General features: G+C 41.7%; 1 protein-coding gene across 2 annotated transcripts; it reads left to right on the top strand.

The window, feature by feature from the left end:
• The first annotated feature begins 755 nt into the window (after positions 1 to 755).
• On the top strand, positions 756 to 3,512 carry RFESD (Rieske Fe-S domain containing). 2 transcript variants are annotated; one of them, XM_039709585.1, is made up of 4 exons: positions 756 to 1,186; positions 1,942 to 2,122; positions 2,210 to 2,244; positions 2,438 to 3,512. In XM_039709585.1, the coding sequence occupies exons 2-4, from the start codon at positions 1,981 to 1,983 to the stop codon at positions 2,729 to 2,731; spliced, it is 471 nt and encodes a 156-aa protein (XP_039565519.1). In that variant the 5' UTR covers positions 756 to 1,186; positions 1,942 to 1,980; the 3' UTR covers positions 2,732 to 3,512. The 2 variants fall into 2 exon arrangements, with proteins under 2 accessions (XP_039565519.1, XP_039565518.1); XM_039709584.1 differs by having other exon boundaries at positions 768 to 1,199.
• The last annotated feature ends 7,950 nt before the right edge of the window (positions 3,513 to 11,462 follow it).

The raw sequence follows: 11,462 nt of genomic DNA, 5'->3' as shown, positions 1-11,462 counted from the left end.
CCCATAGCTCAGGATTCTGCCTTAGGATCTGTGAGGAGGTGATGTGAATTGCTTCTCTTATCTAAGGGAGGACAGTTGCCTTGAGAGTTTTCTTTGGGTGGGACCCTGATGTGCCACTGTAGTCTTTAGTCTACCTTTGTTTGTAGATAAACGTGCGAAATTCAGCTGTGAAAGAAACTTTTTGACTACTGATTGCTTCCACAATTTAGGCCGCTCAGCGTCCACGAAGTGCTGCTGATGGTCTCAGTCGGGTTTCAGAATGGGAGCCTGGATAATTTATTTGCGAAAGATCCAATGAGTGTAAGAAGCCATCTAAATGAGCTGGAGGTTAGTTGTATTCTAATACTGCTTGGGAGATACAAACTGATATATGTGTGCACAAATACGTATGTGTGGGTCTGTTTCTTTTTCTACAGAAGTACGCATTTATATACGCAGGGGTTTTTAGAGGCATCTTAATAAGAGAGCTTTTAACTACAGGCTTCTGCACATTAGTATCTTTTTCAATTTGGAAAGTTTATAGGGAGCGTCAGCCAAAAGGTGATAGCAAAAACTGGGGATTTCCTACTCCGGTTCCGTGCTTATCTCTTGAAAAAACTAAGTGTGAATGATCATTCTGTGAGCCTGGCAATGACGTTTCGCCTTCTGGGTAAGGCTGGGTGGCAGTTCCTTGAACTGGAAAGCAGGGAGTTGGTCTGAGCAGCTGATCACGCGCAGATCAGTTAACTGTCTTGGAAATGCCACACTGGCACTTAAACCGGTCTTCCCAGCACGGTGGCTTCAAAGGAAACCTGCATTTGCTGATCTTGAGGACAGGCCACATGTGGCTCGGAGCAGGGTTTTGGGAGCAGGCAGCAGTACTGGGCTCATGGTGAGGACAGCAGCAGGGAGAACTGGAAGCCCCCTCTGCTCTGCTCTTATCAGGCCAGCCCCAGCGTGTCCCTGGCGCTTATCAGCCCTGGCAGAGCCGGTTTCTGATGCGTTGAGCCTCTAAAGCCCCGTCATAGGGTGCTACAGGGCCTGGCCCCGTTGCCTCCTGCTTGCACTTAAAGGGGCTGAGAAGCACCTTGTGACATATGGAGACAAGGCAGGGCAGTGGTGACAGACCGTGAAGGGAGGCAATGTTGGACCTCATCATCCTCACCCTTCATTTCTTCATCTGCTTTCTCATCACCATTGCAATCTGGTATGGACCAAAGGTACAGTGCAGCCCCCTGCAGCCAGAGAGACACCCCGTCCTCCCCCCATCCGTGGTTCCCCTTTCTGTGTTTATGAAGACCTGATTTAGCTTTATTTTTCTGAGGAACCAAGGTTGTATTGGGCATTTGGGAAGAACTGGAACACAGTAGCTAATTGAAGTAAATTCAAAGGGAAAGTTGCTTTCATGAAACTGCTTATATTCTCTCTTGTGAGAAGAAAAGTCTTTTATATGTTTGAAATATGTAAGAGAAAGTAAGGAAAGGCAGGAAATTTTGCTAGAAATGTCAGGTTGAATACAGCTTCTCAATAAAAAATGTTTTCTTTCCTTTGCAGAATTTTAATCACTTTCTAGTCATAATGTTATGTTAAAGTATTGGATTTACATGTAAATGTTACCTTGCATATCTGAACTGTATAGTATTTTACATTTGCCATCCTTATATTTGTTTGCACATGGGTTTTGAGGGGTGAAAGTGGTTTAGGTGCAGAGTAAACTAATAGTGATTGAAAGTTTATCTTGCCTGAGCCTCAGGTATCTGGTTTCCAGCAGCTGGTTTTCCTTGTCATGTCAGTTCTGTTAGCGAACACACTAACTGAACATTGTCACCAAGCTCTTGTGCTTTTCTACCTCTGCATGTTGATAGTCTTTTACTGAAACCTTTTCTCCCTCTCCTCACATGAAATCCAAATATGAATTGCTTTATAAGTGACCTTTTACTTTATTTGTCCGTGCGTTTTAAGGATGTGGATTCACACAGCTCAAGCACAGGAGGAGCTGAAATGGAGCCAGATGGTCTTATATTCATTGGCAAAGAAGAGGACATAAAGAAATCTCAAAGAATAACAGCCAAAATCGATGGCAGAGAAATTGTTGTTTTCTACCATGAGGGGAAATTTCATGCTCTGGATTCTCGCTGCTACCGTAAGATATTTGCCTGAGTGATCTCAGTGTTAGAATTAAGCGTAAAATCTGCTGCATAAATTAAAATGGTATTCTCTCCTTTTTTAGATGAAGGAGGCCCTTTATGTCATGGAGAAATAGAGGTATGTAAGCAAAACAAAAATAATGCAGAGGCATAGAGTCATGTGAAAACTCTAATGGATTTTTTGTAATGCTTTAATCTGAACATCATATAGAAAAAACCAGACATATACATATAATCTCAGACAGCCACACAACCAAACATACCTTTTGTCCTAGAAGATGACTTGCTATCTTTTCTTCTTCTTCCTGCAGGATATCGATGGACAAGCATGTATTGTTTGTCCTTGGCATAAGTTTAAAATTACCTTGGAAACAGGAGAAGGATTGTACAAAGGAATAAATCCTCAGGAGCCATCACCAACACCAAAGTGGCAGTCAAAAGGAGTCAAACAAAGGATTCATAAGGTCACAATAGACAATGGAAGTGTTTATGTGAGTCCTCCAGATTTGTCTGTGAGCTTTGACTCTGATTATTTTGCTGAAAAGTACAAAATTGGTGGTGAATTAGCTATTGGAAAACCAAGCAACTTAGAAGCCATGGAGTAGGTCATGACCAGAAAGCAGAATCCTGGGGAATGCACAAATGAAGAATCTTGGTTGGGAAATAGAAATGTACTCTGCCATGAAGATTGTCTCCAAATTAAATTCTAATATTGTTATGTTAAAGCATTGAAATACATAAAAATGATAAAGATAAGATGCTTTGCATTGTCAGAAATATGACTGATTTTGTGCTGAGGATTTTTTTTTGCACTTGCATTTCAAAAAAGACTTAATTACAGCACAGTGCCTCACAGTATTTGATATTTTGCTAGAACTATATTAATTTTAAGAGGGGATATAGTATACTACGGCTTATAAAACTTAGTACATAATTAAAAGTAGATAGGTGTAAAGGTTATCTTTATATACTTAACAGTTTATACTTCTAATACCTGTGGTAAAAATGACATGGAAATTTTTAATTTTTAAGATATTTGCGTGATCTCTAGCTATTTATTAAATGCCACAAAGGGAAGCACAGAACTTCAGAATATATTTGTGCAGTCCTTTATGCCTATTTGTGCATTACTACCTTGAGTATATAGATGTATTTCTTTTCCTTCTTATCACTGAATTCCTCTTGTTAGTTCATTGAATAAGCAAGGATTTATTATGTATAGCTTGTTCTTCCTGGTTCTGTTGGTTAAAGACGGAGATGTTTGGTGTGATATGTGAACTAGTGGCCCTTGTTTGCTTGTTTTTCTTTATTGTAACCACAGTTTTCTACATTCATTTGGAAAAAAAAAAAAAAAAAAAAAAAAGTGCTTTCTCTGTAGAGGCAAAACCTGTGTTTTTCTCTGTGTGTTTGCTATCCAATATCAGGTCTGCCCCAAAAAACCCTTCCAAGGAAGTTTCTCTCTGAGCTCTGCTGCACTCCAGGTTGTGGTGGGTTCTGCTGTTAGCCTGTGAAGTGCAGAGACAGAACACAGAGCACCACAGAATCACTGAGGCTGGAAAACACCTCTAAGACCATCAAATCCAGCCATTAAACCAACACTGCCAAGCCCACCTGTAAACCCTGTCCCCAAATGCCACATCTACACCTCTTTTAAATACGCCATCCTGCAAGGCTGCAATTCTTCAGTGTGGGCTTTTTGTGTGATTTGTTGCTTTTTTTGCAAAGTTCATTCATAGCCAGGTTCAGTTTGAAATGCCTGCTCTCCATCTCTAAGCTCCTCTTGTGTTTGCAGCAGGCTGTCTTGCTTGTAATGTATGTCACAGGTAACTAGGCCTGTGTCAACACTGTTGTTGATACAAATGTGTTTAGAAGTAGTGAGGCACAGGGAAGAGTCAAAGGAAAATTTGTACTGCATTTATCACAACAGAAAAAAAAAAAACCAAAGTACACAATCAATTAATTTCACTGCAGCTAAAATGAGAGGAAACTTCCTCTGGTCGTGCCTCCTTGACATGGTTTTTGCAGCTGACAGGGAAATATTGTCACCTTGAAAATACTGTTGAGCTGACCTACCCCAGTTCTGCATTTTATAAGAACTACAGCACAGAAATGCTCTTCTTGTCATCCTCCTCTTCCTCCTCCTCCTCTTTCTCTCCCTGACCACTCAGCCAGGCAGTGCCAGTGATCAGATGCAAATGCCTGCCTTCTGTCAGGTGAATCACATCTTGATTATCTGCTAGAAAATGTTGTTCTGCGCTGACCAGTTCTGTGATTTGTTGGGCTTTTTTATTACAATTTGTTTGCTTTTAAATGAATATGTCAGCTTCTCCTCTTGAAGCCACTGGTTAGATGGCAGGAAGGTGAAGCAGGTACCTTCCTGCCATCCACCTCAGCTGGTGCCCCACGGGGCTTGGGTGGCATCAGGGGGATCGAGAATTGCTGCCCTTCTCTCCCTCCTCACCCAGCTACCCGCACCTGAGACTAAACTTGACCACAAATATTGTGTCCTAGTAAAAGACATGGATCATATAAAAGGAGAGTTTTGCAAGATCTTCAGATACACCTGCATTAACTCATGTGTTTGCTGAGATAGTATTTTTATTGACTTGTCTTGAAGTAGTGCATTACTAGAAATTGACTCTTTAAATTAATAAAGATGCAGCTCAGTTTAAGAAAGTACTGACTGAACAATATGCTATTATCTATATGATGCTTAGAAGAATGATGAAAATAGGAAGTTTTATTTGAAAGCTTCATGGACATGTTTATGCTAGTGGAAGAGTGCTCAGGATTCTGCAGAATTGCATTTGCTGTCTAGAATTCAGAGAAGTGTTTAATCCTGGGCTTATGCTTAATCATATTGAATAAATGCAACTGCATGTCCAGGCATAGGTAAATCCTTTTTCTTCAGTACTTCTCATGCATAATAACTATTTGCAAGAGTTTATGGTTATTCTGACTCTTTTTTTTCTTAACTGTTCTTTCCCAGGAAGGTTGTGTTAATTTAAAATCTAAAGTTTGCCCATTAGATTTCTTTCCCCTCGATTTTCCTGTTGATGATCACAGAAGGAACAGAAAATTATTAACTTAGGCAGCTGTGAACAGAGCAGGGAAGGTTGGTGGGTTGTTAGTTTTTAATTTTGTTTTACCTTTTCACCTTTCAGTTTTTCCCTTTTTCCTTTTTCATTTCTTTTTTCCTTTTATTTTTTTCTTCTTTTTCCTTTTTTATTTTCTCTCTTTTTTATTTTTGACAGCAAAGAACAAAGCCTCCCTTTCAACATATTAAAGTCATTACCTTTAAAAAAAGCATGCACTATTCTGAGCTTTGAAGTGCTAGACTATGCACCTAATTTGAAAATAATTTAAATATTTAATGTCCTACAGTGAACATTCTGAGTCTCTTATCTTTCCAGTGCTTTCTAGGTTCCTAGTTATAGTGGTACGAGTGCATGGAGACAGGGAAAGCACAGGGAGGGAGATGAAGAGTGGTTGAGTCAAGGCACTGATGCTGAGGTGGCATTTTAGGCACAGCGAAGAGGCAGAAGGAATGAGTAGCTGTGGGCAGGAGGTCAGTGAGTCAGCGGCTGGATAATTACCCTTTCCCAGAGAGATGTGTTAATGACAGCGATCAACCAAGCCATTCCGGAAAAGTGTTTTGTTTGTTTGTGGGGAGGGAGGTTTAGTTTAATTTGACAAATGAACAAATACCATCTGTTTTTCATCACAGATCAGCCAGGTAGGGAGCAGAGAAATGCATTCTGTGCTTTGGAAGGAAAATTTTTGTGATGATTCTGCAAGGCATTCAGTCTCTATAATAAGAAGCAGCTTGAAAACAATAAATAAGTCATGTTATGCTACCATGGAATCATCTTTTCTAGAAAGACAGATGAAAACTGTAGCAGTTTGAAGTGCAGCATGAGCCTTTGACCTGATGAACCTGTGCTGCAACCCCTGATTAGACAGTGTTGACTGTAAGGTGGCGCTGTCCTCTTCCTTCTATTTGTAGTGCCTTGTTTTGCAGTGCTCCCCTTATTAAATTAAGGACCCCTTCAATGTAAAACGTGCCATTAAGCTGGGACTGAGAAGTTCATTATGGAGCATATAACTTGGGGGAGAACAGTTTGCAGGATGGCAGGACACTGAGACAGAAAAATGTTCATTCTGTAGGAAAGCAATCTTAGAAATAGTCTTTCACCACTGAAGCCCTTTTCAATAGCTTTGTGCAGTTCCTAATTTAATACTTAATATTGGAAAGAAAGCAGTTCTGAATTTTGTAGCTCTGGTTTCTGAAATGATCAGAAATATCTCTTCTGGTTCCCTTGCTGCTGGTACAAATGTGGACTGTGAGAGTCAGTTCACTGATCCCCATCACTCTGCCCCACTGGCTTGAAAACTTCTTTCCATGGTTACTGGGGAAGCAGGGGATGAGGAATGGAAATAATAGTGGAGAGGTCCTTCAGCCTCTGTGTGTGTGTGGGGAGGCTGCCCTTTTCTGGCAGAGCCCTGCAAGAGCTGCTGCCACTGCAGACCCGGCCAGGGCTGCACATGAGGTGTCCAGGGTCATGGTTTTATGCTGGGCCAGCAAATTAGCCAGCTGCATCAGCAGGTGAGCAGGCACTGTGCTGAGAGAGGCAGTAGTCAGTGAGGTTTCAGGGGGTGTGACAAATTGGGTCAGTTCTTCAAACTCCATTCTGTGAACGCTGTTTTTGATGTGGTATTTATTCATACAAACCCATGGATTTCACTAAGTGGATTTTTTTAGCTGAATGAAAAGTTGTGCAGTTTTCAGCCTTTGCCACCTATAAACTACTAAAGCAGACTAAAAATGAAAGTGACAGTTTTGTCTATAGGTAAGAAAAACTGCAAAAACAGTGTAGATGTCCTAATTAGCCCATTTGTGAGTCTTCCTCCATGAGATTAAGAAGGTTCCCTGACGAGCACTGCCTGAACAGTGGAATTGTTCTCCTGAAAAGTGTCAGAGAAATATAGTTTATTGTTGCCAACAACAGTAGTTAGAAATCCAAGGCTTATGAAGACAACTCCAGAAATAATTATTTTACCTGAAAGTAAAATATTTTATATTTTTAAAACAAACAAACTAACCAACAAACAGTTATTAACTTAATTATTAATTAAATAATTGTTATTAATTAATTTAACTGTTCAAATTGCAATTAATTTTTGCGGCAGCTGTGGTTGACTAAGGATCCACATAATGCAGAGATTACCAGTAAAGGTGATCCCTCTTTATTGAGGCAGTAAAATGGTGAAGTTCTTGCCCTTACTAAGGTAGATCAGCTGCACCTGAAGGTTTTCTGATTTTTTAAATGCATTTTTTTAATGTGAGTTGTTTAATGAGAGGTTTCACCTCTGCACACATATGTCCTTCCTTGATTTAAATTAACATTTAGATTCACGTTCAAGGGAAAACTATATATTTTTTTATTACTGTGTGTGCTGAACAACCCCCTCTTCCCCCACTCACTCTCCCCCTAAAAAAAAATAATTGTATATTTATTTGACACAGATTGCTCCAGGAAAAACTGAATACTTGTGTAGCTTTGCTTTGGCCCAGGAAAGCACAGAAGAGTAGTGAAGTGATGCCCCCCTTTACATTCATTATAAGGCCTTGAGTATTCCTGCATGGCACTGGCTCAGCACCCAGGAGACCAGCATGCCATCATTTGAAAAGCCAAGGATGCTCAGGATCAGCAGCACTTCCCTGGAGGCTGTGTCACCTTGCAGTGCTTATGGTATTTTTCATGAGACTCAAGTATTTTTCATTAAACAATACCTAAAGCTAAAAATAAGTTTGGAGGCACAGATGTTCACACCAATTTTAATTATTAGTTTTCTTGTGCTAAGCAGAATGGAGGTTTGATGTTAACTGAAGGGATAGGCAAGGTCCTGCACCTGGATCAGGGCAATGCCAGGCACAAATACAGGCAGGGCAGAGAGAATGGAAGCTGTAAGGAGAAGGAACAGGGGTGTTGGGACATGAGAAGCTCAAGATGAGCTGGCAATGAGCTCAGACTGCCCAGAAGGCCAAAATGTCCTGGAGCAGAAAAAGCAATGTGGGCAGCAGGTTGAGGAAGGTAATTCCACACTTGCACTCAAGTGAGACCCTGCCTGCAGTGCTGCAACCAGCTCTGGAGTCCCACTACAGAGGGATGTGAACCTGTTGGAGCAAGTCTAGAGAAGGCCACGAAGATGACCTGAGGCTGGAACTGCTCTGCTATGGAGACAGACTGAGAGAGTTGGGGTTGTTCAAACTGCAGAAGAGAAGGTTCTGGGTAGATCTTAAGAGTCCCTTCCAGACTGTAAAGGTACTCCAAGAGAGCTGGAGAGGGACTTTTGAGAAGGGCCTGGAGTAACAGGACAAGGGGAAATTGCTTCAAACTGATAAGGGGGCAGGTTTCGATTAGGCTTTGGGAAGAAATTCTTCCCTGTGAGGGGACGAGGCCCAGACACAGGCTGGCCAGAGAAGCTGTGCTGCCCCAACCCTGGAAATGTTCAAGGCCAGCATGGATGGGGCTTTGTATGAGCAGGTCTAGTGGGTGACATCCCTGCCCATGGCAGGGGTGTTGGAACCAGACACTCTTTAAGTGTCCCTTGCAACCCAAACCATTCTGTGGTTTTATGGTTTTATGTGATACTCTGGTTACTTTTCCCACTGTTTTTTAATAGCTGATGGCTGTGAAACTGAAGCAGAAAAAAAAGAAACATTAGAAATGTTTCCTAGTTTTGGTATAGAGTAATATTCTTCTTTTAAAAAGTGCAAATACTCTAAGTGAAACAATAAAAATACTAAATGTAGTTTTGGCATTTACCCAAACACTCTCCCCACAGCTCCCTACTGCAAAACGGAAACAAGAAGGAACCCAAAATTTCCCTCAGGCTAGAAAAAATAAATCTTGACTTTTTGTCTTTTGAAGTTCAAATGGAACAAAACCAGAGTTGTTCTAAGTTCCCTTCCTGTGATGACAGATAAATGATAAAGCACATTGTGGCTGCCTCTTGCTCAGGGCAGCAGTTTTGCTCTCCCACAGAGGTGACAGGCTGTCCTATTACTGCAGCTGTGACATATTTACCCCCTCCTTACCTGTATAAAGCAGCTTGTCAGAAAGCTCCCAAGCCCTCCCTGTCCCTGGCTCTGCAGAACTCACCTCAGAGCAGGTGTGGCTTGGTCCACTAAGTCTCAGATTTGCTTGACAGCCTGTGCCCAAAGGATTCTTGTATCAGCAGGTTCAGCTGGAAACACAGGTTTACAGTCTTTGGCCTTGTAGAATGCACAATAAGAAAGTAACAAAGCACCTATACAGAAATTTTATGGGGTTTTATCTGTATTCTGTCCAGAAGTGAGTGTTCCCCAGACTTCCAGTTAATGTACCCTGCAGGCACTCCTGCAGAGGGTGTGTGTGTGTGTGGGTGTGTTCCATTCAGAAGCTGCTTGCAACTTCATGAGTCCAGTTGTCCCAGTCTCCAACAGCATTTTATGCACTTTTGCAGGCAGATGTGCACTAAAACTGAACATCTCTGGAGTGCATTAATTATGCAAGTACACAGGCATTTCCTTCTGCAATTCCCTCCTGCTGTTCCAGTCTTAGGACAAACAACATTGCCCACCAGAGATGGTGGGGGAAAGGAGGAAGGAATATCTTTTGTCACTGTCACACTCCTCCAAGTCCTTTCTGCAAGAGTTCCAGATGGGAAGAATATCAGTTTATTTAGACAGAGTTGTTCCAGCTGAAATAAAATTTTTAAAAAATTAAATAAATAAATAAATAAAATAGAATTAAAAAATAAAATAAAATAAAATAAAATAAAATAAAATAAAATAAAATAAAATAAAATAAAATAAAATAAAATAAAATAAAATAAAATAAAATAAATTTTTTTTAAAAAAGCAACTTCACATCTACAAATTCCTGGTGTTTAGTTTTAAACAGCTGGATGATATGGTCTGCAATGTCATCTCTAAACCTCAGGGGTGATATAAACATTAATTATGAGTGAGTGTTGCTAACAAAAATTGCTCTCAAGGTCTTTATCTGTCACCCATATACAAGTTTCCTAGCACCCAGGGAAATGGAACAACGGAGGCCAAGCTGCACGACAACCAGCAGAATTCAGGCCTTTATTTCAAAGGGGAGGAATTGAGTTTCCAAAACAAGCTTCCTTCACTCCTTGTAAGAGCTTTTCTAGCCCGGCAGTGTACATCTGAGCTGACTGCAGCTGTGTCCCATCCTGATGAGTGTGGGGCATATGTGATGCTTTCTGCTGAGAATGTATCTTGGCATGACACCCTGTGGGACCTGGGAATTCATTGTAGTCACAGGCTTATTTTAATTAGAGTTAAAGGGAGCTATGGTACATGGCTATGCATATATATGCAAATTATGCAAGGTTTCTGAGTAAACAAAGCTCTGCCTACCAGGAGACAGCAAATGGTGAATTGTAAATGAGAAGTCTTCAAGATCCTGTCTCCCTTCAGATGTTCATCCTTTTCAGAGCTTGATAATCCAGATTCCGATAGAAAAAATAGAAGCCTTAGGATGAGGAGTATTGTAGCACCTGTAAATCAGTGGTGCAGCAGAGCTGCTGGCCTACCCCTGTCTCATGCCACTTCGAATAGGCAGTTGACCATGGACGATTTCTGCCTTGTTGGCCCAGTTGTTCCTGCTCCCTCTGGGTGGCTGAGGAGTTGCTTGTGGCTGATCTCCTCCTTCTGAAGTGGCTGCCTGGCCCTTGTCCAGCACACTGGCCACAACACAGCCACCAGCAGGGTGACCTCCAGCAACCCAGCCGTCTGTATGGGGCCAAATCCCAGTCAGGAGGATGAGGCCTCCTATTGAAAGCCACATGCAGTTGATGTCTCTAGAGAAGATGTCTCTAGACCAACCAGCTGCAGTCTTCCTGTTACACAAGAGTTTGGGTGCTCAGAACTAACTCTCTGGCAGCCTCTTCTCTCCAACGAGTGCTGGTGGGGAAGATGCTGGAAGAGCTGCTCCACACCCACAGCCTTCTGTTCAGAGGGCTGCCTCACAACTTTTCAGGCTTTTGGGCTGAGAACAAGGTTTTGATGTGTGCAGGGGAAGGTACTGGTGGAGTTTGTGGTTGAAAATTATGTGTGGAGGTGATGGCTGGCCTCTTCTGTCCATCAGCTGGGGAGACCAGTGACAGGTACAGGGAGGAACTAGAATGCTGTCACAGCCTGAGGCTTGGGATTCCAGAAACCTCAAAGTCAAGAAGACAACAGGGGAAGGGCTCTGGGTGTGTTTTGTTTCAGGTATTCTTGACTTCCAAGACACTGCTGTGCACACTTATGCTTTGTAG

Source organism: Passer montanus, unplaced genomic scaffold, assembly GCF_014805655.1.
Source record: "Passer montanus isolate IOZ18808 unplaced genomic scaffold, ASM1480565v1 scaffold218, whole genome shotgun sequence".
NCBI classification, from domain to species: Eukaryota; Metazoa; Chordata; class Aves; order Passeriformes; family Passeridae; genus Passer; species Passer montanus.
The sequence above is the reverse complement of the archived record's forward strand: the minus strand, read 5'-3'. Positions and strand labels throughout refer to the sequence as shown.